The 20837-nt window shown below is 26.3% G+C and overlaps 3 protein-coding genes across 5 annotated transcripts; 1 reads left to right on the top strand and 2 right to left on the bottom strand.

Moving 5' to 3' along the window:
* Positions 1-358: 358 nt before the first annotated feature.
* Positions 359-7437, bottom strand: LOC126908792 (TP53-binding protein 1-like). 3 transcript variants are annotated; one of them, XM_050691083.1, is made up of 16 exons: positions 7160-7437; positions 6974-7102; positions 6755-6888; positions 5668-5781; positions 5480-5592; positions 5169-5284; positions 4282-4426; positions 4115-4214; positions 3942-4047; positions 3658-3886; positions 3439-3584; positions 2999-3254; positions 2705-2934; positions 1146-1372; positions 867-1086; positions 359-798 (listed from the first exon to the last, which is right to left on the bottom strand). In XM_050691083.1, the coding sequence occupies exons 2-16, from the start codon at positions 7074-7076 to the stop codon at positions 614-616; spliced, it is 2424 nt and encodes an 807-aa protein (XP_050547040.1). In that variant the 5' UTR covers positions 7077-7102; positions 7160-7437; the 3' UTR covers positions 359-613. The 3 variants fall into 3 exon arrangements, with proteins under 3 accessions (XP_050547040.1, XP_050547042.1, XP_050547039.1); XM_050691085.1 differs by having other exon boundaries at positions 360-798; positions 4139-4214; positions 5169-5287; XM_050691082.1 differs by having other exon boundaries at positions 362-798; positions 5169-5287; positions 7160-7436.
* A 119-nt stretch (positions 7438-7556) lies between these two features.
* LOC126908794 (H/ACA ribonucleoprotein complex subunit 1-like) lies at positions 7557-9907 on the top strand. Its single transcript, XM_050691088.1, has 4 exons — positions 7557-7727; positions 8498-8604; positions 9138-9353; positions 9415-9907. The coding sequence occupies exons 1-4, from the start codon at positions 7658-7660 to the stop codon at positions 9679-9681; spliced, it is 660 nt and encodes a 219-aa protein (XP_050547045.1). The 5' UTR covers positions 7557-7657; the 3' UTR covers positions 9682-9907.
* Positions 9908-17150: 7243 nt separating this feature from the next.
* LOC126908795 (uncharacterized) lies at positions 17151-19794 on the bottom strand. The gene is made up of 6 exons (XM_050691089.1): positions 19779-19794; positions 19391-19621; positions 18833-19138; positions 18657-18734; positions 17595-18192; positions 17151-17286 (listed from the first exon to the last, which is right to left on the bottom strand). The coding sequence occupies exons 1-6, from the start codon at positions 19792-19794 to the stop codon at positions 17151-17153; spliced, it is 1365 nt and encodes a 454-aa protein (XP_050547046.1).
* Positions 19795-20837: the final 1043 nt, after the last annotated feature.

Consider the following 20837-nt stretch of genomic DNA (forward strand, 5'->3'; position numbering starts at 1 on the left):
GATAATTCAAACATTTTATATTTATTTTAATCGTTGTTTATAATTATAAGAAGAAAACTATCCAAAATGTGTGTAATATGAAATGAATAAAATTTATTAACATATATACAATATAAAACTAGTAACAAGAAAACATAAACTAACATAAAACTTAACTTTTAATTTATAGTTTAATATTTATAACTGATCACCATAACTCCTGTAAATACAATTAGTTCGAAAATACAATAGTATACAATTATTTTTATATTAAATACATAAATAGAATAAAAACAAGTAAAAAAAGTATTAGAAATGAGAAATAATTTACACTTGTTAAATTTTAATCATGGGAAATTATTGTTTCCAGTTAAAAAAGTAGTTATATTGTTTTACAACAATCCATATTAAATAATTGACGTAATTATAGTACATTAGTTAAAAAATTAACATAGACTTTATTGCCTACCATAAATAAATTCACTAAAATTAAATGAAATTAACAATAAATAAAAAAGGTACATGTAGCAATAATTCAAAATTCATTAAAAATAAATTTATAAAGGGTTTTTAAGTTTAATAATACTAAAAATTCTATATAAAATATAATTGTAAGAATTTATTTGTCATATTATTATTCTGTATCTGAAATTTCAATGTAATGTTCATGTCCATCAATAGGTCTGACTGACTCACAAATTAAACTTTGTATAACCCAAGTAATTGAGAGTTTTGGGAAATCACATTTTTGAAGTATAGCTGGGCATTGAGAATCTGTCAATATAACAACAATGTGGCTTGTTAATGGTTTTTTTACTCCTAAAAATAAATAAATCCATTTATTAAATATTTAGTCAATGTTTATCTATCTAATTAAAAATGTTTACCATTTTTCCATGATGTATAAACTATGGCTCCAGTAAATTTTAGCAATCCAGCCCAAAATAGTCTACTAGGTTTTTCTGCTAAAGCAATGTATATAATATATCCTGCAAATATTTTAGAACGATTTGTTTCAGAAGATCGAAATATCATTTTTTTTAGTTCCAAAGACCAACCATTTGGTAATGGTTGAATGCCTATGATTACTTCTGTAAATATTTTTTTCTGAAATACAAAGGATAATAACAATATTTATAACCTCAATTCTTAATTGCATTAATTACTTGTTCGATTGCTTGCTGAATATAATTATGATGGTAAGCAGGAACACCAAGAGCTATGGATAAAAAATAATTACAGGTATGTGATGGTGTATCAGTGATGAGAAAACATGACTTTAATTGGTTTTTAGGTACAAGATTTAAACATCTATAAATTGCTCCACCAAACTTTGTTATTTGTTTTATTAGAGACTTTTTATGTATTACAGATGGAGCAAAGTAATCTGGACCTAAAATAAATTTATCATTATAAATTATATTATAAAGTCAGTCATAGCATAACATTTATTTAAATTATTAAGTTCTTTTATAGCACGAAGAAAATTTATGACTGCTAAAAATGAAATTTAATTTTAATTTTAAAAACATTAAAATAATTGTTTTAATAATTTAATTATTATTAATATGTAGTAAGTATTAATTAAAACTTAGGATTAAGTGAAGAATAACTCAATTACCTATTTTAAAAATCTAATGAGGATTAAAAAAAAAAAAAACTTTAATTCATAGTAGTATAATAATACTTTCATTTTTGTATAGTAGATTAATGATTTGATAAGAAATGCTAGTATTTGATTTTGTTAAATTAACAGTACAATAATAGTTATATAGTTAAATAAATATTATCATTTGAAAATTTATATAATGATAAAAACATATCAAATATATGTATATATAACAAAGAATTTTTTAATTAAAAATAAAATCAAGTTTGATTGGGTAATATTATGTTTCAATAAAAATATTTTTCATGATTAGTATCTGAAATTATATGCACTTATAAATTTTGTTTAGGCCACGCTGGAGGGTTCCAAGTTTGTGCAACTTTGTTATAGTATAATATAGTACTGTATAAATATTTTTTTGTTTTGGGATTTTAAATCCTCAAAACTATAACTTTGGTAACAACACATTAATAAGTTTTCAAGTCAATCAATAAAAATGTGTAATAAATGATGGTGTGTTTAGTAAAATTTAACAAATTTTATAAATGCATATAATTCTAGACCCTAGAAATGATTAGTCACATATCCAGGGTGTCTTCTCCCTGCTAAGACCGGACTTAACCAAAATTTTAGGTAAAAAGTCACTAAAATATTTTAAAATGGTATTAACTCGCAATAAAAAATTCTAAGTATATTATTATTCATTTTCATAATTTTATTTTAGAGATTTTCTGGTGTACTTTAATAAGATTACTAGTGTAAAGATTATTATTAGGCTGTTACTCTAATTTATTAATTCCATCTTAAATAGATGGAGTTCATGGATAAGAAGACAAATCGATTTTGGAATTTTTAGTTTATAAGTCTATTTTACAGGAAATTTCATATCAGAAACATTGGTAGCAATATTACCTTCATATGACCATTAATTAACATGTATTTAGCAAATGAAATTAGGTGTAAAGCATAAGTTTTTAAGGATGATAATGCATTTTTTATCTGAAAAGTAACTATATAAGACTTGTCTTCTTTTACACTAACTCCATTCAAATCAAATTTAACAATTTTTTATTAAATTAAATTACTAGAGTACACAAAAATTATTTTTATGCATACTTGAATCAAATTCATTATCTGAACTCTGATCACTGTCATTAGGCATTGGACGTCGTTTGTATTTTGAATAACTAATTACAAAACTTAAATTTGAAAAAACTTTAACAATTTTTGTACTTTCATTGCAATCAATTTTAATTGGACTTTTTTCAACAGAAGAATGATCACTATCAATTTGAGAGTCTTTCAAGTGAAACATATCTACAGTAGTTAGTTCTTCTCTTATATGGCTAATGAAATATATAAATATATGAAAATATTTTATTATTATTATTTAATTGTTATTATACTTACTCAAAATCCGAATCTGTCTGTGATGAATATTGAGGGGAAAGATGATATATACTTTCGGTTATTCCAGTACTAGTACTAGGAATATCTCTAGGATCTTTTTCTAATGGAAATAAACACTTACGCTTCTTATCAGTTTGTAGTTTATTTTTTTTACGTTTATTTGTTTCTTCCCCAGTTTTTGATTCAATTTGTTGTCTTTGTTTTTTGGTATTAGTTGATCGAGATAGACGAATTCTTTTTCCATCAAAGTTTTCACCTGAAAAAAATTCACAAATTAATTTTTACAATTATAGCTTCCTTAGGGGCATAGTGTAGTACAGTGATCGCTTAATCAAACTGTACAGAGTATAATAACTCTTAATTCTCTTTGCATGTTATTATTTTTATTTTCATTAGAATTTTTTTAAAAATTAAAAATATGTATGCTGATAATTACTTACGTGGACTAAAATTTGAAACATTATTATGCAAAGTCTTTTCTTGTATACATTTTGCTTGCTCAATATTTAGTACTAACTTTTCAAATGAAACATCAACTACTTCGGAATCTAAATCAACTGTATAATTTTTATCTTCAATGCCTATCCTAATAATAAAATAAGCAAAAAACAATAACAAAATAATATATTATTTGTAAGTAAAATTAAGTAAAACCTTACTCATGAATAGAGACAATATCGCCAACTTTGTATTCTTGGGACACAGTATCAAATATCCCAATAGGCATTCCTTGTCTTAAAGCATCACTGTGCACTAGCCCATCTTCAGTTATTGACTTAATTACATGATCTGATAAAAACTCTACTTTATATTTTGGAAATATTATTTCAATTATAGTTGCTGGATAAAATAATTTGTCACTAATCCAATAGGCAAATACTTTTGAACCTAAAATATTAAAAAATAATAATTATTCTATTCACTTTATATGTATACTACCAACCAATATTAAAAGAAACTGATAACTTTTCATTTATTTCAGGAAGTTTATGATGTTCTGATCTTGGTTCTTCTTTAGGATCAATTATTTCAATATTTTCTTTGGTGCTCTGTAATTTTTTTTAAATTTTTTTATTTTATTTTAAGTGCACAAGAAGTATTAACAAAATAACATACAAGCAATTCTTTTTTCAACTCAACTTTATTAGTTTTCTTTAATTTCTTTTTATTTTTTGAATTACTTGACGTCATAACTTTAGAAGGTAGATCAAAACATCTACAAGCCAAAAAAAGGTCAAGAGCCAATTACTATTATGAAAATTACTGAAAACTAAAAACTTTACTTTGCAATATTAGTGCCTTCATTCTTGTAGTCTGGACCATCAGGAGGATCTTTAATTCCAGGAAAATAAAAATTACACCGAGGACACATCAATACTGGATGAGATGTATTATTTTTTGGTAAAAATTGCATTTTTTTGTATTTTGCTATAAAAAAATAAATAAATGATTATTTGTTTAATAACAAAGTTGTTTTTATGTGTAGTATTTAATAATAAGTGTAAATATTTATTTAGTATACAAATATTTTTTAAATCTAATCAAAAACTTTAATATAGAAAGTAAAAGTTTTAATAAAATGTATATAATATTTGATGCAAATTAATATTAAATTAAATTATTCAATTGAAGTATAATCTATAATGAAAGTTTTATTAAGAGTTGTAGCTAAACAGAGTTAAACAGATCTAACTAGCAACTCTTATAATTTAAGAATAAGAAAAAGTTGAAAATTTAAGTAAATGTATCAGAAGTTTGATTTATTTGCATTTTTTTATTTTCTCTTTTTTTTTAATCAATTTACAGACTTTGGAGTTATTCTAAACTTATTATTATTAAATTTTGTTTTATTGCATAAAATAAAAAGTTTTATAGATTAAGTTTAAAGAAAAATTTTGATATCATTAACTATTATATTTATTTTAATTCAACCATTAAATTGTCACAGCATTTTAGAGTTAACATCTTTTTTTTTTTTTAGTATTTAACAATGATCTATGTTATATAAAGAGATACAAGAAAAAACTACCTTAGTGTATAATATTGGTAATGTGAATTTATTCATAAGAATTATAAATGCTTGATTGAATAAATACCTTTTAATGAAGTGTAAAGTTTTTAATAATAATAAAATTGTAATATTAATAAAGATTTTTTAAAAATAACTCACTTTTTATTTGTTGCAAAACAATTCCATTTGACGAACAACTACTAGAAGATGAAATAGATACAAAAGAATCACGAGGAACTTTTGGAACTAAAAATAATTCTTCTCCCGTTGCACAACTACTAAATTAACAATTGAACATTAAATTAGCATTAAGAAATAATACCATTGACTATAATGTAAGTTTAATTAACATGTAAAACATTATATTTAATTTTTTCATTAAAAAATTTATTTTACTATAAAAAATCTCATACACCTTAGTTAAAACTAGTTCAATTAATAAAATTAATAAAATTCAATATATTAATTACACAGTTGAGCTTGTTGATGATCCAGAGTGATCAGCTATATAACCATTTAGTGAAGATGTAGATGAACTTTCAGATTTTACATCATATTTAAGTAATGATTCAAGAAATGAAATCTGTAAGACAAAATATAGCAATGTATAATATTGAAAAATAATGAATACATAATAATTAAAAAGTTTATATTATACTGCTAATAATTTAGTCCCAACTGATGAATTTTGTTTAACAGCAGCTATGCAATATACATAATCAATATCAGATAATGTTTTTAATTCTTCGACCTTTTCACTAGAATCCAATGGCTTGAAAAAATAATTAAAAAATGTTTAGATAGAATAATTAAAAAAATAAAAACTTATTAAATTAAGAAACTATTTTGGCTTTTTACAATAAAATCTAAGGTTTTATAAATAAAACCATTTGTTATTTTTATAATAGTCTTGAATAATATACAAAAAGTTATAACCAGTGGTGTTTTGTGGGGTATACGCGAGTATATCCCCAACCCTAACACAATTTTGTAAATTAACATACATCCTGTAAAAGTAATACATGATGTATATTTATTTTGCATAAGTGTGTATATATTCAAAAATAAAATATTGTATTTTTATTATTATTAAATATTAGTCAATAGGTCAATAAGAACCAACAACAATCAAAATTAGTTATAACTACAATAGTTAATCATCTGTGGTAATAACAGTATTACTTATAAATAAATGTTTAGATGATATCATAGAGTTGAACTAGCATTTTGTGTTATAATGGATATAGAACATTGAATTATGTGCGATTTTGTAAAATTTAATAATTATTGTTACCTTCTTTGTGGCTACATATATTATAAAGGGTAAGGGGTAAATACATAATTCTCCAATCCCATTATTTTAAATATAATTTGATAACAAGTAAACAAATTTTGATGAAAAAAAAGCCTCACTCCTTTTCTATATGGAAACCAAAAAAGGTTATAGGTATCTTCAATTTGAGAATTGCAATTCTCTAATAGGGTATTTTTAAAATAAAACCACTGGTTGTAACAAACAAAGAACATATAATATCACGTTAAAAATAATAAGTTAAAATGAAAGTCTCAAAAAAAATTTAACAGTTATACTAAGAATGGTTTAGTACAAAAATTGAAAGTAATTTTTTCCACTCCCTTATCTAAAAACCCAAATGTTAAAGCAGGATTTGAGCAGAAATTGATAATCTGCTACTATTGCAAAGCCAACACTAATAAAAAATTAATAGAAGAAATATAGCTCATACCAATTTGAACTTATCATCAGAACAAGTTAATTTTTCAACTGATGAAATATTTACTTCTTTAACTGGGTTTTTTATTAACATTTGATTTCTATGTTTTGAAATTGTTATCCTAGAAGTATGAGAATCCCATGTTTCTAGATATTGGATTATTTACACATTAAAAATAACGAAAATTTATTAATTACATTAAAATAAAATGTTAAGTGTTTAATAACATACCTTCTGAACTGGTAACATTACAGAAATCAGATTGCTCAGAGCTTATTATTATCATATCTTTGTCTATTGGTAAATTGGGGTTATCTTTTGGCAAATTTTCCATATTTTAGTTCTACAGTAAATTTGATTCTGTGAAGTGAAGTAATTAAAAATTATTAGCCACAATAACGTAATAATGGATACTACCTGTAGAAATTGTCTTGTAACTTTGTGAGAGCTAAAATCAGATGTAAATAATATGTCCAAAAATTAAACTATAATTCAAGTCATTAACGACTGTTTAGGAACTTAAAAAATAAAAAGTTTACTAAATTATATTCCAAGATCGTCTATTTCTCGAAATTGGAGGGATTAGAAATCCTAGGCGGGTAAATCGTATAGAATATAAGTGATAATATGTTACTGTTGTTGTCAAAAAACCAATAATAATTAAGCAACATGAAAAGGAGGATGTCATGGAGTTTACATTTTAACTAACATTTTACAGATTTTATTTTCACTAAGATAACTGTTAACCATGGTTGTAGTAGGTTTCAAGTCCAAAAGATAACTAAATTACTATTGATAATAGGTGTTTATGAATGCCCTGCAACCACGTGACTAGTTTGAAATTTAACTTGATGTATTAGCGGTATTGTGTTTTTTTTTTTAATTAATGAAAAAATTTTAATTTTAATCTTTAAAATGTCCTACAATAATAATAGAAATAGTTTTGGCCGTGGGGGTGGTGGAAGTGGAGGCTTTCAAAGAAGAAGTAAGTTAATACAGTTAAAATAATTATGATTTTTTTAAATTTATATTAAACACATTTTGCTTAATGTTATTATTGAAAAAGTTCATTTTTATCAACTCAAAAACCTTAAGAACGAAAGAAAATTCGAATGAAATATTATATTACATTGAAATAATTAAAAAATATTGTATATTATTTTCTGAAATTTTGTAAAAGAAAAAAGATAATCCATTGATATTGTAAGTAGTTATAATAATGCTGTAAATAGTGATAACAATAGTTGAAGGTATTTGCTGTTGTTGCTTTTATAAAAATAATTTAATAATAATATTAAATTAATTTCATTTAAATGCGTAATTTGGTCTGTACTTAATGTACATTTTAAATTATATATTTTTGTTAAAATTTGATTAAATGTATTTATATTTTTATTCTGTTAAAATAAATTAGAACAGAGTACGAAAAATTTGTTTGGCTTAGTTTTCAAGAAGACTATAATTTAAAAAATCATAAAATCAGTCTTTTTCTTATATTGTGAAGTATATTGGGTCAAGAATTTTTTTTGGAAGAGATAAACATATTTTATAAGTCAGTATTTAAAATTTCAGGTTCTGAATTTTATAAAGTTAAATTTGTATTTTTGACATGGCAGTAGTTAATGTGTATATCAAAAAATCTTATATTTGATAGGAATATCTTGAAAAATACTTTTACTACTATTGTTAGTTAAAATAAATTATCTTTTCAATATCATAAGTAATAAAGTTTAAATATTTTTTTTTAATTTTTAGGTGATGGTGGTCGTGGTGGTGGAGGTAATTTTCGTGGAGGTGGTGGTGGGTTCCGAGGAGGAAGAGGTGGATTCAATAAATTTGCTGAACAAGGACCACCAGAAGAAGTAAGTATTAAATTTTAAAATGTTTTATTTGTCCAGTTGAGGTGTGTACACTATTATAAAATTCACATGTAAGCTTGTTTAACTATTAAAATTTTTGTAGCAACTCATTCATTTCAATTAGATATGATTTCTTTCATGAAATATTTTGTATAAATTTGGTTTAATATCAATAGTTGTTTATTGTCCTTTTTAAAAGTTAATGTTTGTGTCAGGGAGAACGAGAAAATCTACTGAACTATTGCAATAGTACCATACCCTGTACCAATGCACTAAGACACAATGTGTTACCAACCTAACTAAGCTAGGTAGGATGCCTAAGTAGGCCTACTATTATAGTAGATATTTGAATGTAATTAATTCAAATTGCTTTTAAAACATTCAAAAGCTCAAAATATTATTAAATATGCAATGTTTATTAAATTTAATAAAAATCTACAGATTTTTAAAAGTCACTGTGTATTTCACCATTTTACCCTTAGTCTCATATATGAATAATCTAAAATTTTTCTTAATCTAAATTTATTAATTTTTAGGTTATACCTCTTGGAAGTTTTACTCATGCTTGTCAGGATGACATAATATGTAAAGCTGAAATGGAAGATGTTCCATATTTTAATGCACCTATCTATTTTGCAAACAAACAACAAATTGGCAAAATTGATGAAATTTTTGGTACTTATAGTGATTATTTTGTTTCTATTAAACTAAATTCAGAAATAAAAGCTAAGTCCTTTAAAGCTGCTGATAAGGTACATTACTTAATATTTAGAAATATTAACTTTATTTAATCACATGTTTATATTTCTACAGTTGTATATTGATCCTGCAAAATTATTACCACTGAAGAAATTTTTACCACAACCTGGTGGTCAGAAAGGTGGCAGAGGTGGTGTAGGTGGTGGTAGAGGTCGTGGTCGAGGTGGTGGTGGTCGAGGGGGTGGTGGATTTGGCCGTGGTGGTGGTCGTGGAGGCAGTGGACGTGGTGGCAGTGGTTTTGGACGAGGAGGTGGTGGCAGAGGATTTGGGGGAGGTGGTCGTGGAGGTGGAAGAGGAGGTGGCCGTGGATTTAGACGGTAGCTATAAATATATTTCTGTGAATAATTCATTGTATTCATTATCTGAATTTCATTTTCAGAAGTATTTTATAATTTGACATATGATGTAAACAATAAAAGAATTGTTATTTTTCTTATTGTATTAATTCTTAAGAATGATTGCCCATTTATTAAGTGTTATTAGATTTCAATTACTTAATTGTCATTTTACTGAAACCTGATTTAAATAATTAAATGTTTCTTTAGAAGTTTAAAATTGAGTTTTCATTATAAATGTGTTGGAGTTAGGTCTAACGTTTATCTAAATAATACAGTAGTTGTAAAGCACAAACACTTAAAACAAAATAAGGAATTACAAATAATGTAGTCGACATAGGTATTTTATAACAAACCGAGTGCAAACCTGTTTAATGAAATAAATGTCACCAAAAATTGATTTATGTATATATATATATTTATCACTGAAATGTTAAAATAACTAGACAATAACAAAAAATCTGCTAGAACGGCGTAGTCACATAGAGCATGTTGTTAAGTTAGCAAAAAAACAACATACGGGTTGACCGATGGAACAAACAGAATGCATAATTAACAATTGACAGTTGACGGTAGCATTGTCACAGTGTCAAGGGTGGTAAAATGCACAATAACCACTGATTGTCGTATTAATATGTGGACAGCTTATATCGAGAAAGACACAAGTGAGTGCCCGCCTAATGCAGGGTGCAGTAACATGTCATTCCACGTTTTTATGATTTTAATATAATTATTTTAATTCAAATAGTTGAACTAATATTTTAGTATTTATTTATTATAACAACCAAATAATAATTAATTAATATTTATAATATCCCATGTTTTGTAATTTCTAAAAAAAAGTTGTCTTATCCCCCAGCTATCCCTCTTAAAATTTTACTAACTTAAGTTTTATAATAGAAAACATGTTTAACCAATTTACTAACTAGAAAATAACTAATCGATAAAAACTTTTATTCAGTATTTTAAAGATATTACCACTTTTATACTGTGGTGGGAAAAGAAGTGCGGGTCATAATTGCCTTAATATAAGAATAAATAGACTCGCTCTTCATTGCCAGTCAATATAATAAAGTTTTAATAACTTCCAACAAAAAATAATTCAAAAGTTGTTCATGATCGGATTTTGTTAGATCTTTTCCTAATTTTTAAGCTTCTTCTTGAAGTTTCGGATGTTGGAAACCATATTGAATATTGTTTCTCTATCTAACTATGAACGAAATGGTTCAATTGTTGTTGTATTAAACCAGTCCCGGAGATTTTTTAGCCAAGATATTCTTCGTTAGCAATCACTTCTCGTACCTTCTAATTTTCCTTGAAGTATAAGTTGCAGCAATCCATATCTTTGGTTATTTCTCATTATGTGACCCAGGTATTCTAATTTCTGTGTTTTTATAGTCTTTAGTAATTCCTTTTCTTTTTAGTACGCACACGTTGAATACTCCATCTGTTCATGAGATATTTAGTATACGGCGGTACAGCTATTTTTCTAATGCCTCAATGTTTCTATTAATGCCCATGTTTCGGCACCATATAATAAAATAAGAAAGTTGTAACAATTTAATATACTAATCTTAGTGTCCAAGAAATTTAAATATTTTAGACATTTTTACGAATGCTCCTCTGGCCATCTCAATCCGACATTTAACTTCCATCCCATGTTCCCAGTTCTCATTTACCCATGTAACAAGATATGTATATTTTTGAACCTTTTCTACTTGCTGTCGCCTAATTAAAAGCTTTTCTCTTACAATTTGATTTTTCGAAATTACCATATATTTGGATTTGTTTATATTTAGAGACAACCCATAACTTTCTTTTATATTCATAATTCTATCTAAAAATTTTTGGAGGTTTGAAATGTTATTCGCGTATACAACTATCATCAACGTATCTGATGTTTTTAATGCATTCACCTTTTACTTTTATGCCCTCGTTAACTTCATCTAAAGCTTTTCGAAGTATGAATTCCGAATATAAGTTAAATAGAAATGGTAATAGGACGCATCCCTGTCTCACTCTTCTTTTTATTGGGATATCGTTTGACATTTCTGCTTCTACTCGTATAACAGAAGTTTGATTCCAGTATAAATTGTTTACTAAACTCGGGTTTTGATTGTCAATTCCGATCACTTCTAGTATTTTTATAAGTTTATCTTGCTCAACTCTATCGAAAGTCTTTTAATAATCAATGAAACAAGCATATACATCATGATTGACATCCCTAGCCCTTTGAATTAACAATTGTAAGTTAAAGATGGCCTCTCTTGTACAAACTAAATTTCTATAACCAAATTTTGAATTACTCATTTGAGATTCGCATTTTTTGAAAATTCTATAATGTATGATTTTTAAAAAGATCTGATAAGTGGCTCATAAGACTTTGTTTATTTTGTTAGATATTTTCCTAATTTTTAAGCTAGTTTATAATAATATGATTAAACATTTTAAGTGTATACTATGTAAGGGGGGACAATATCAATTTTTTTTTGGTAATTCTAGAACATAGAATACTGTTATATCAGTAATACTGTTATAGTTTTAACTGTTGAAAAAAAAAAGTTATAACGTTTTATACTTTTAAAAATATTATGTAAGGCATAGTTAATTAACCATCCTGCATAACTAATAATAATATAGATGCCTACCAAGATTTAGAAGTTTCTGCATTCATGTTTAACTAGTAGAAAAATTACTAATACTTGTAAGATAGACGGATTTTTTTTTTTTAATCAATTTTTTAATTTTATGATTTTTTTTTTAGAAATTTTATAAAATACTCTTCTTCTTCTTCCTCGCCTTAATCCCAGCTACTTGGGGTCGGCCACCCTTATATTAAACTTCCACTTGACAAGATTTTCCACATCTTCTACGCTCACATCAGCTGTTCTCATATCGCATTCAATAACATCTCTCCATCTCTTTTTTGGTCTTCTTTTACTTCTTCTTCCTTCAACATTCATTTCTACAACTGTTCTTACGGCTTTCAATTCTTCTCTCCTCATAATATAACCCATAAACATAAACAAATATCTAGGTCTATTTTCTCTCATCTTATCCACGATTTACGGTACAACTATACTTCATCTTATATGCTCATTTCTTATCCTATATTATCTAGTCACTCCACTCATCCATCTAAGCATTCTCATCTCTGTTACACTCATTCTCTGCTCTACTTTCTTATCAACCGCCCAACACTCTGAATCATACGTCATAGCTGGTCTCACTACAGTCTTGTAGAATTTACCTATCAGCCTCATTGGAATTCTTTTATCGCATAACACACCAGACGCTTCTCACTTCAACCATCCGCACTTAATTCTATATCTTACATCCTTGTCAATACCACCGCTCTTTTGCACAACTGATCCTAAATATTTGAAACTTTCCACCTATCCAATCACGTCCTCGCCTATTGTCACTGGCCTCCTTATTTCACCTATCTCGTGTTCTCCTTTATCAAACTCGTACTCTATATACTCTGTCTTAATCCTACTTATTCTTAAACCCTTTTCTTCAAGAGATGTCAACATCGCCTAATATTTTCCATACTTCTACTGGCACATCATCTGCTTTATTCTTATAAAATAATATACTAATTACTAATTATTGATGTGCATAATTTGGGAGGGATTGAGTTCCTCAAATAATTTTTTGGGTATTTAAGCGTACTCATACTTCTTTTTTAAAGGAAAAACAACCGAGGTAGATTGTTACTTAAGCCTACCTATTCTTATAATATTGATTAACTTATATATTTCTGTTAATAAGTCTTATAAAGTTAATTAATTTGTTATAAAATTAATGTTTTTTTAGGGGATCTGAAAAGAGAGTATGGGAGTCGAAGCCCCTTACGGTAACGTGGTTGATCTTAAAATGCTAGGAATGTTACTTTTTTCCCAAGTCGAGCACTAATTACTATAAAAACATGTTTGATAAAATTTTTGATGATTTTCATAAATCTAAACTTTTAGAAAAATTGGGATAAAATTATGTAAAACGATTTTTTATTTATTTTTAAATAAGGCAAGGTTAGTTAGCTTGCCAAAGTTTTTCTTGGCGGCAGCTGCATTAATACAAGATGACCTGATCCTCCAATAAAATATAAAAACGCGTAATGCTTCATTGAGTAAACAGATAGAGCACTTTTATCACTAAAAATATAAAAATTTGTAACTTAATTTATTTTATTTAATGATAATATCCTACTTTTGTCCCCTTTATGTCAAGATAATTCTAGTTTTGCGAATGGATTGTGGTTGAAAACCGGTATTTACTTAGCTTCATAAATGGATATCATGCATAGAAAATGCATGGTATTTTTTATTAAAATTATTGTTGATAAGTCAATACATTTATTTTTAACAGAAAAACGTACAGACGTGAGTTAAAATAACAACAATGTGTCGATATAGCATTATGAAATAACATCAAGGTGAACGATCGTCTACATCTCAACAAGTGTACTTATTATTTATTCCAAGTTGGAAAGATTTTTTTATATTCTGACGTATTATGTTTATAAAAATGAAATAACAGTGTTGACCTCTTTAATATATCATATTTCAATTTTGGCTACATTTATATTAAGTATTTTTCGTAATATTCAGTTAAAAATAATACATTTTGTACACTAGTCAAGAATCCGAACAAAATGATACAGAAATACAAAAGTATAAATTTTATATTATTAAGTAATTAAATTTAGATTTTATGCATTCAACGTATAATATACACATTTAATGCATTAGCGTAATTTTAATTTTATCTATGTGTACTAAAACGGTAGATTTTTTAAAAAATGTATTAATATGTCTACGATTGAAACTAAATTAAGTGAATCATTATAAATAACAAGTATAATTGTTTTAAGATATGTTACTTTTTTTAATTAATTAAGTTATATTAAAGGCAATTGGTCACAAGTTCAAAATACTGACTTTTCATGAATGCAAAACATTTTTGAAATCAGGCTCATTCAATTTAATGCCAGGCAATTACCCTTGGCAGTATTTATCATTATTAGGTGATTTATTTGAAATACAAGTTGTTGAGCTAAAAATAAATATACAAGGCGACAAAATACTTTGAATCAGCTGTGTTCCTTTCAAAAATTTTGTTAAAGAAATGAGTGAGTATCTATATGATCTTAAAGCAAATCGTAACGGACCTCCGCGGATGGGTAGTAAATAAAAAAATACGACTGCGCCACCACCAAGCGCATGTGGATAAATTAATGTCAGATGAAAACTTCTACCTAAATTTTATATTCTCAAGTTAAATAAGAGAAATTTATAATTCAGAATGTCTGATATATTACTTGTTAATGCATTCACGAAAAAAATATATTATTGTTAATTAAATCTAACATGAATCAATTAATATAAAAATTATATTAAAAACAATAATTTAAAACTAGAAAAATTACAAAAAATCGCGGATACGTATTTTGGATAATTCAAATTCGTAAATCTCCTGAGACTAAACTTTGACACATTATCACTCCATTACAACGATAAAACTAATTAAAAACGTAAATAATTACAAAGAACTTAATGTAAGGGACTTAATAAAAATATATAAAAATAAGAACAATTTAATCAATTGGAATGGTGCCAACTGAAAAATTCTTTATTAAACTTGTGTAAACTGGGAAAAAGTGATAATATTATTTAATGATAAAGTCACTATATGATAAGGTTTCTATGGGTTTTCTCAGTGGGGATTGCAGTAGGTTATTAGCGTTGATAATTTTAACATTGTTCCCCAAATACGTATCTACAATTTTTTATTATTTTTTTGTGGATTCTTGTTTTAAATATAATTATAATTTTAAATAATTAGCCCCAAGTGATCAATTTATATTTTTATAATATGTATGTTACGGCCAAAGCAGGAGACATAACATATTCTAAATACTGGTAATTGGTGGAATACAGGAGAGGAAAAAAAATTAATTATGATAGACTAGCAAAATTGAAGTAAATCTTACACGGGAAAAAGACCTTAGGGATATATTAACAATATAGCATATATTTTAGAACCACTAATATTCTTGCAAGAATCTAGTACTGGTTGATATTTATAAAAATTATATATTTTTAAAAGCGTTATATAATCCATATATTATATTCAACTACATTGCCCAACCCAACACAAAGTTGCCAAGCATATTTGCTGATGGAGTCTTAGAGACAAATTTTTAATTTTGAAAAAATAAATCGTAAATGAAATTGGGAAGAATTGGAGATGAAAAGAAACAGAGAATAATTTAACAATATTTTAATACAAAGCTGATATTTGCATATATTTGATACTCCATTCATAAAAATGAAGCATTAAATTTTATCCACAAGTGTTCAATTGGATATTAATCTTTTTTTTTGTAACTTTTGTCTACAAAAAAAAAAAAATTGATTCGAAACCTACTTACAAATACTATACTGAATATCTAGATATATCTTTATTTTCTCTCACACAGGTAAGAATTATTTCCTTTTTAAGAGTATATAACCTTGCGTATAAAACCTTTACCTTTTATATCAAATCAATATGAAAATTTCTAATAAAATAATATAATAGAATTTTTCTAAAAAATGTTATTCCGAGGAAAAAAGCGTCCTTTTATTTATTTCATTTACAAGCACCATGAATTAATTAAACTAATTTTTGAATAAATTTTATTCGGTTTCAAGTCTTGTTAGGTTATATAAATTTCAAGAATAGATTAATTACTAATTTAGGAGCAACTCAATGTTAGTAATTTAAAGAGTGATTGACATCGTTCACTCTTAAAAAATGACAAATTTCATTTTATGAGTATTATTGGTAAATTTATTTGTTTTTGTTAAAATTAAAATTTTTGTTAAATTTAAAAAACAAGAAAGAACGTTTTAATTGGTGGCGTAAGTATACACATTTTTGAAATGCACTACTATGTTTTATTTTGTAATAAAACTAATTCTAGTAGTTATCAGGGTAAGTCTTCTGGTCGTCCCAAATATATGATTGCCCTAGGGCACCAATGACAGTTAGCAAGACACTGGTAACTGTTTATAGCAGGGCCGTCCTTACAATTTGCGAGGCCCGGGGCAAAAATGACCATTTTTTTTTTTGCTCATCAATAGCCGGAGTACCAGGCTAGTACTTAGGGCCAAATAATTTTATATCAACAAAACATAGATAACAACACTTCATTTTTATCATTATTATAAATAAAAATACAACAAAAATGTTTTTATACAAATTTTAAAAACTTATAAAGAAAAAAATTAAACAACTATTTATTGTGAATTTTAAATTGCAAAATTATTTATGACTCCTTTGTAATAAAATTCATGAGTACCCACAGTGGCTTTTTAATATTAGTCAAAAATTTGATTTAATTTAATAATATTAAAATTAAAAAAAACAATGTCTTATTTAAAATGACCTTCGTTAAAACAATTTAAATTACATAAAATCAATTTTTCTGGCTTTTATTTCGGCAAACTTTTCAATAATATCATCATAATCTAATTTTTCACACAGATCACGTTCTATTGAAATAATTGCTAGATCAGAAAGACGATTTTGTGTCATAGATGTCCTTAAATAATTTTTTATGATTTTTAACTTGGAGAAACTTCTCTCTGCGCTAGCTGTGGTTATCGGAAGGGTCAATAATATTCTCAATGCAATAGAAATGTTTGGAAATGAGCCACATGTTGTTTCTATTAAATTAAGACATTCTATAGAAGTCATTTGTTTGTTCAAAATTCTACAAAAAATTTTTGATTCGTCAAAAAGTTCAATACTATTTATATCATTATTTTCACCATCTTTAAATTAAAATCTTTAAAATTTAATAAAATTTCTAAATCCATACAATGTTTTCTTAACGTTTCTTCGTCAAACGTTTTTAAATTTTCAATATTATATAAAAATCCAAAATATTCTGAATGATGAGATAGTTGTTCAAAACGTTTATTAATTGATACGATTGCTTGATCTATTACGGCTAAAAAATAATCATCGTAAAATGTTTGCTCAGCTGAATTTAGACGTGCATCTTTGCTTTCATAATTGAACTGCCTAACTTTTTTTTTAATTCTAGATTGTTTAAAAACTGCTTGAATATCAAAGCCTTCACATAAATTTTGCGCATTTTTTTTTGACGACTCAAACCCTTCATTTCTAAAATTATAAAAAAAATCTTTAAGACCACTTAACAACTGTACAGCATTACTCGATTCCATATTTTTGCTCTGAAGACTCTTACTAACTTTATTTATAGCAGATAACAGTTCGTACCAAATAACAACACTTAAAATAAAGTCATAACAAAATTCATAGTTTGCTAATGACGAGCTTTCACTTTTTATTTTAGGATCCTTCGTTGATTCACTAATTTCTATTAAAGCGTCATGTACTTGGCATAATTGAAAACGGATAGGCTTAACCGATTCGACCCGAGATTCCCATCTAGTATCTGACATTAGTTTTAGTGTAAAATCTGAAACGTATTTGAGAAGAATAGTCCATCTTTCAGTAGAGACAGCAAAAATAGAATAAATTCTTTGAATTACCCCAAAAAATGTCATAGCAGCTGGTACGGATGATGTCATATCTCCGAGAAGTAAATTAAGGCTGTGAGCAGTGCACGGACAAAAAAAGCTCTTGGGTTTTCAGAAAGGATTCTTGACTGCACTCCTTGATGATGACCTATCATATTCGCCCCGTTGTCATACGCTTGGCCACGACAATTATTTAAATCTATATTCATTAGTTTCAATTGTGCTTTTATTTCCTCTGTTAAATTCAAGCCAGTCTTACTTGTAGTATGAATGAAACATATAAAATATTCATTTATTTCATATTTGAAAATTTTCGAAATTTCTATAACGCGCAATAAAAATGTAAGCTGCTCCTTGTGACCTTTATCAGGAGTTCCGTCTAATAAAATTGTGAAATATTTACTTTGTCTTACTCGATTTATTATTTCATCACGTATTTTTGTGGCAATAATATTAATAAGTTCATTTTGTATCCTAGGACCTAAATAATGATCATGGATGTCATTATTATATACACGTTTTAAATGATCAGCCATAATTAAATCAAATTTTGCAATCAAAGTAAGCCTAAAAATTTACCATTATTAGCTGTATATAACTTAGAACTTGTACCACGAAAAGCGTCATTATGCTCTGCTAAAAATTCTATACATGCAATAATTCGTTTAAGAATATTACGCCAACGTTCTTTTTCAATATTTACGTTTCTTTGAATATCATTATCTATAGTTGTATGGAGATTAAGTCTCATACGTAGTTGTAGCCATTTTTCTTGAGCTATATTATGTGAAATAGATAATTCGTGCTCTTTTAAACGTTCACTTATCTGTTTCCAATTAAAAAATCCTTCTGACGCCAATGATGAANTTTTCCAATTAAAAAATCCTTATGACGCCAATGATGAAGTTGAGTTTGAAGAAAATAAACGACAATAAAGACAAAAAACTCGATTTAAAGATTTAGAATATAAAAGCCAATTTCTTACCACTTTTTCACTGTTGCCCATTATTCGATTATAATGTGTTATGCTGAATTTTCTACCTTCGTCGTTTAATGGAAAATTATAATTTATAATTTTTGAAGGCGAGTTCTCTATTAAATAAACTCGTAATTTATCTGTAATATTTTGCCATTTACCTGGATCGTCATAATCAATTTCATCGTCCTGTACTTTTTTGTTCTCTGTATCTTCTTGGAGTAGTAAATCTTTTGATAGTTGTTGAAGATTTTCATTTACTTCATTCTGTTCAGTCTTGCTACTGGATTGTAATTCTTTTGTTTCAATAGTAATATTGTCTAACAATAATTTTTGTTCGTTATTTTCAATGTTAACTTGACTACTACTTTCGGCAACACAATCATTTTGATCTTTTTTTAAAAATTTACATAAAGAGTTTTTTAAAAGTTTATCCTGNATTTATTAAAAATTTACATAAAGAGTTTTTTAAAAGTTTATCCTGCTCTTTTTGAACATTTTTAAGTTTTCGCTTTTCAGCACCACTTTTAAATTTTCGATATTTATCACGTAATCGGCCACTCATTTTATTTTGGTCCCCGATATTTAAGCTCCAACGACCACGAAAAACGAACACATACTAAAAATTACCGGTACAAACAGTTTGTTATTTCGGTGAATATATGGTTTTATTATTATGACTATTTTTCTACGAAATTTGTCGATTAAAATAACATGCCTTGTCTAATCGCGTATCTCGAGTATATGTGCATATGCGAGTTGAGTGAAAAATGAACACGGGGAAATTAGTAAACCAATTGATCTATATATATAATCCATATAAATTTAATACAATATTTCGACGTTTACCTTTATAATGTTTGAAATTGTATTTCAAATGTATTACTTCTGTTTAAATAGCAGGTTTTTTTAAATATACAAATTTAAAAAATATAATCACAAGAACTAATTAATTTTAAATGAAATTGCCAAGTAATACTCTACTTTTTTTTTTNTTTGTTAAATTTAAATAACAAGAAAGAACGTTTTAATTGGTGGCGTAAGTATACACATTTTTAAAATGCACTACTATGTTTTATTTTGTAATAAAACTAATTCTAGTAGGATTTTGATATCAGTAGTTGTCAGGGCAAGTGTTCTGATCGTCCCAAATATATGATTGCCCTAAGCAGCAATGACAGTTAGCAAGACACTGGTAACTGTTTATAGGCAGTTTTTGTATCAACTATAGTTGATAGCGATTTGGCTATTGAAAATGTTAACAAATATTAAAATATATATTTGTTTATTTTTTAGGTATAATCCGTTTCAAATTGAATTGATTGTATTAAAACTGTATAAAATCAAAACAAATACATTGCTTATATGGAATCGTTAAAAAAATAATAGTGAGTACTAAAATTTAAATTATTTTATTTGAATAAGTGTTTGCATGTACACAAATGAAATTTAATAGGATATAAATAAATTTAATTAATGTGTAATACTTTTAAAATGATTAGAAGTTTTTAAATTATTTCAAGTTGAAATATTTAGATAACATTATGACTTATTTATATTCTGTGGTTAATACGTTAAATTTTAAATAGGCGTCCTGTAAAATTAATT

Source organism: Daktulosphaira vitifoliae, unplaced genomic scaffold, assembly GCF_025091365.1.
Source record: "Daktulosphaira vitifoliae isolate Bord-2020 unplaced genomic scaffold, ASM2509136v1 Scaffold_10, whole genome shotgun sequence".
Taxonomy (NCBI): Eukaryota; Metazoa; Arthropoda; class Insecta; order Hemiptera; family Phylloxeridae; genus Daktulosphaira; species Daktulosphaira vitifoliae.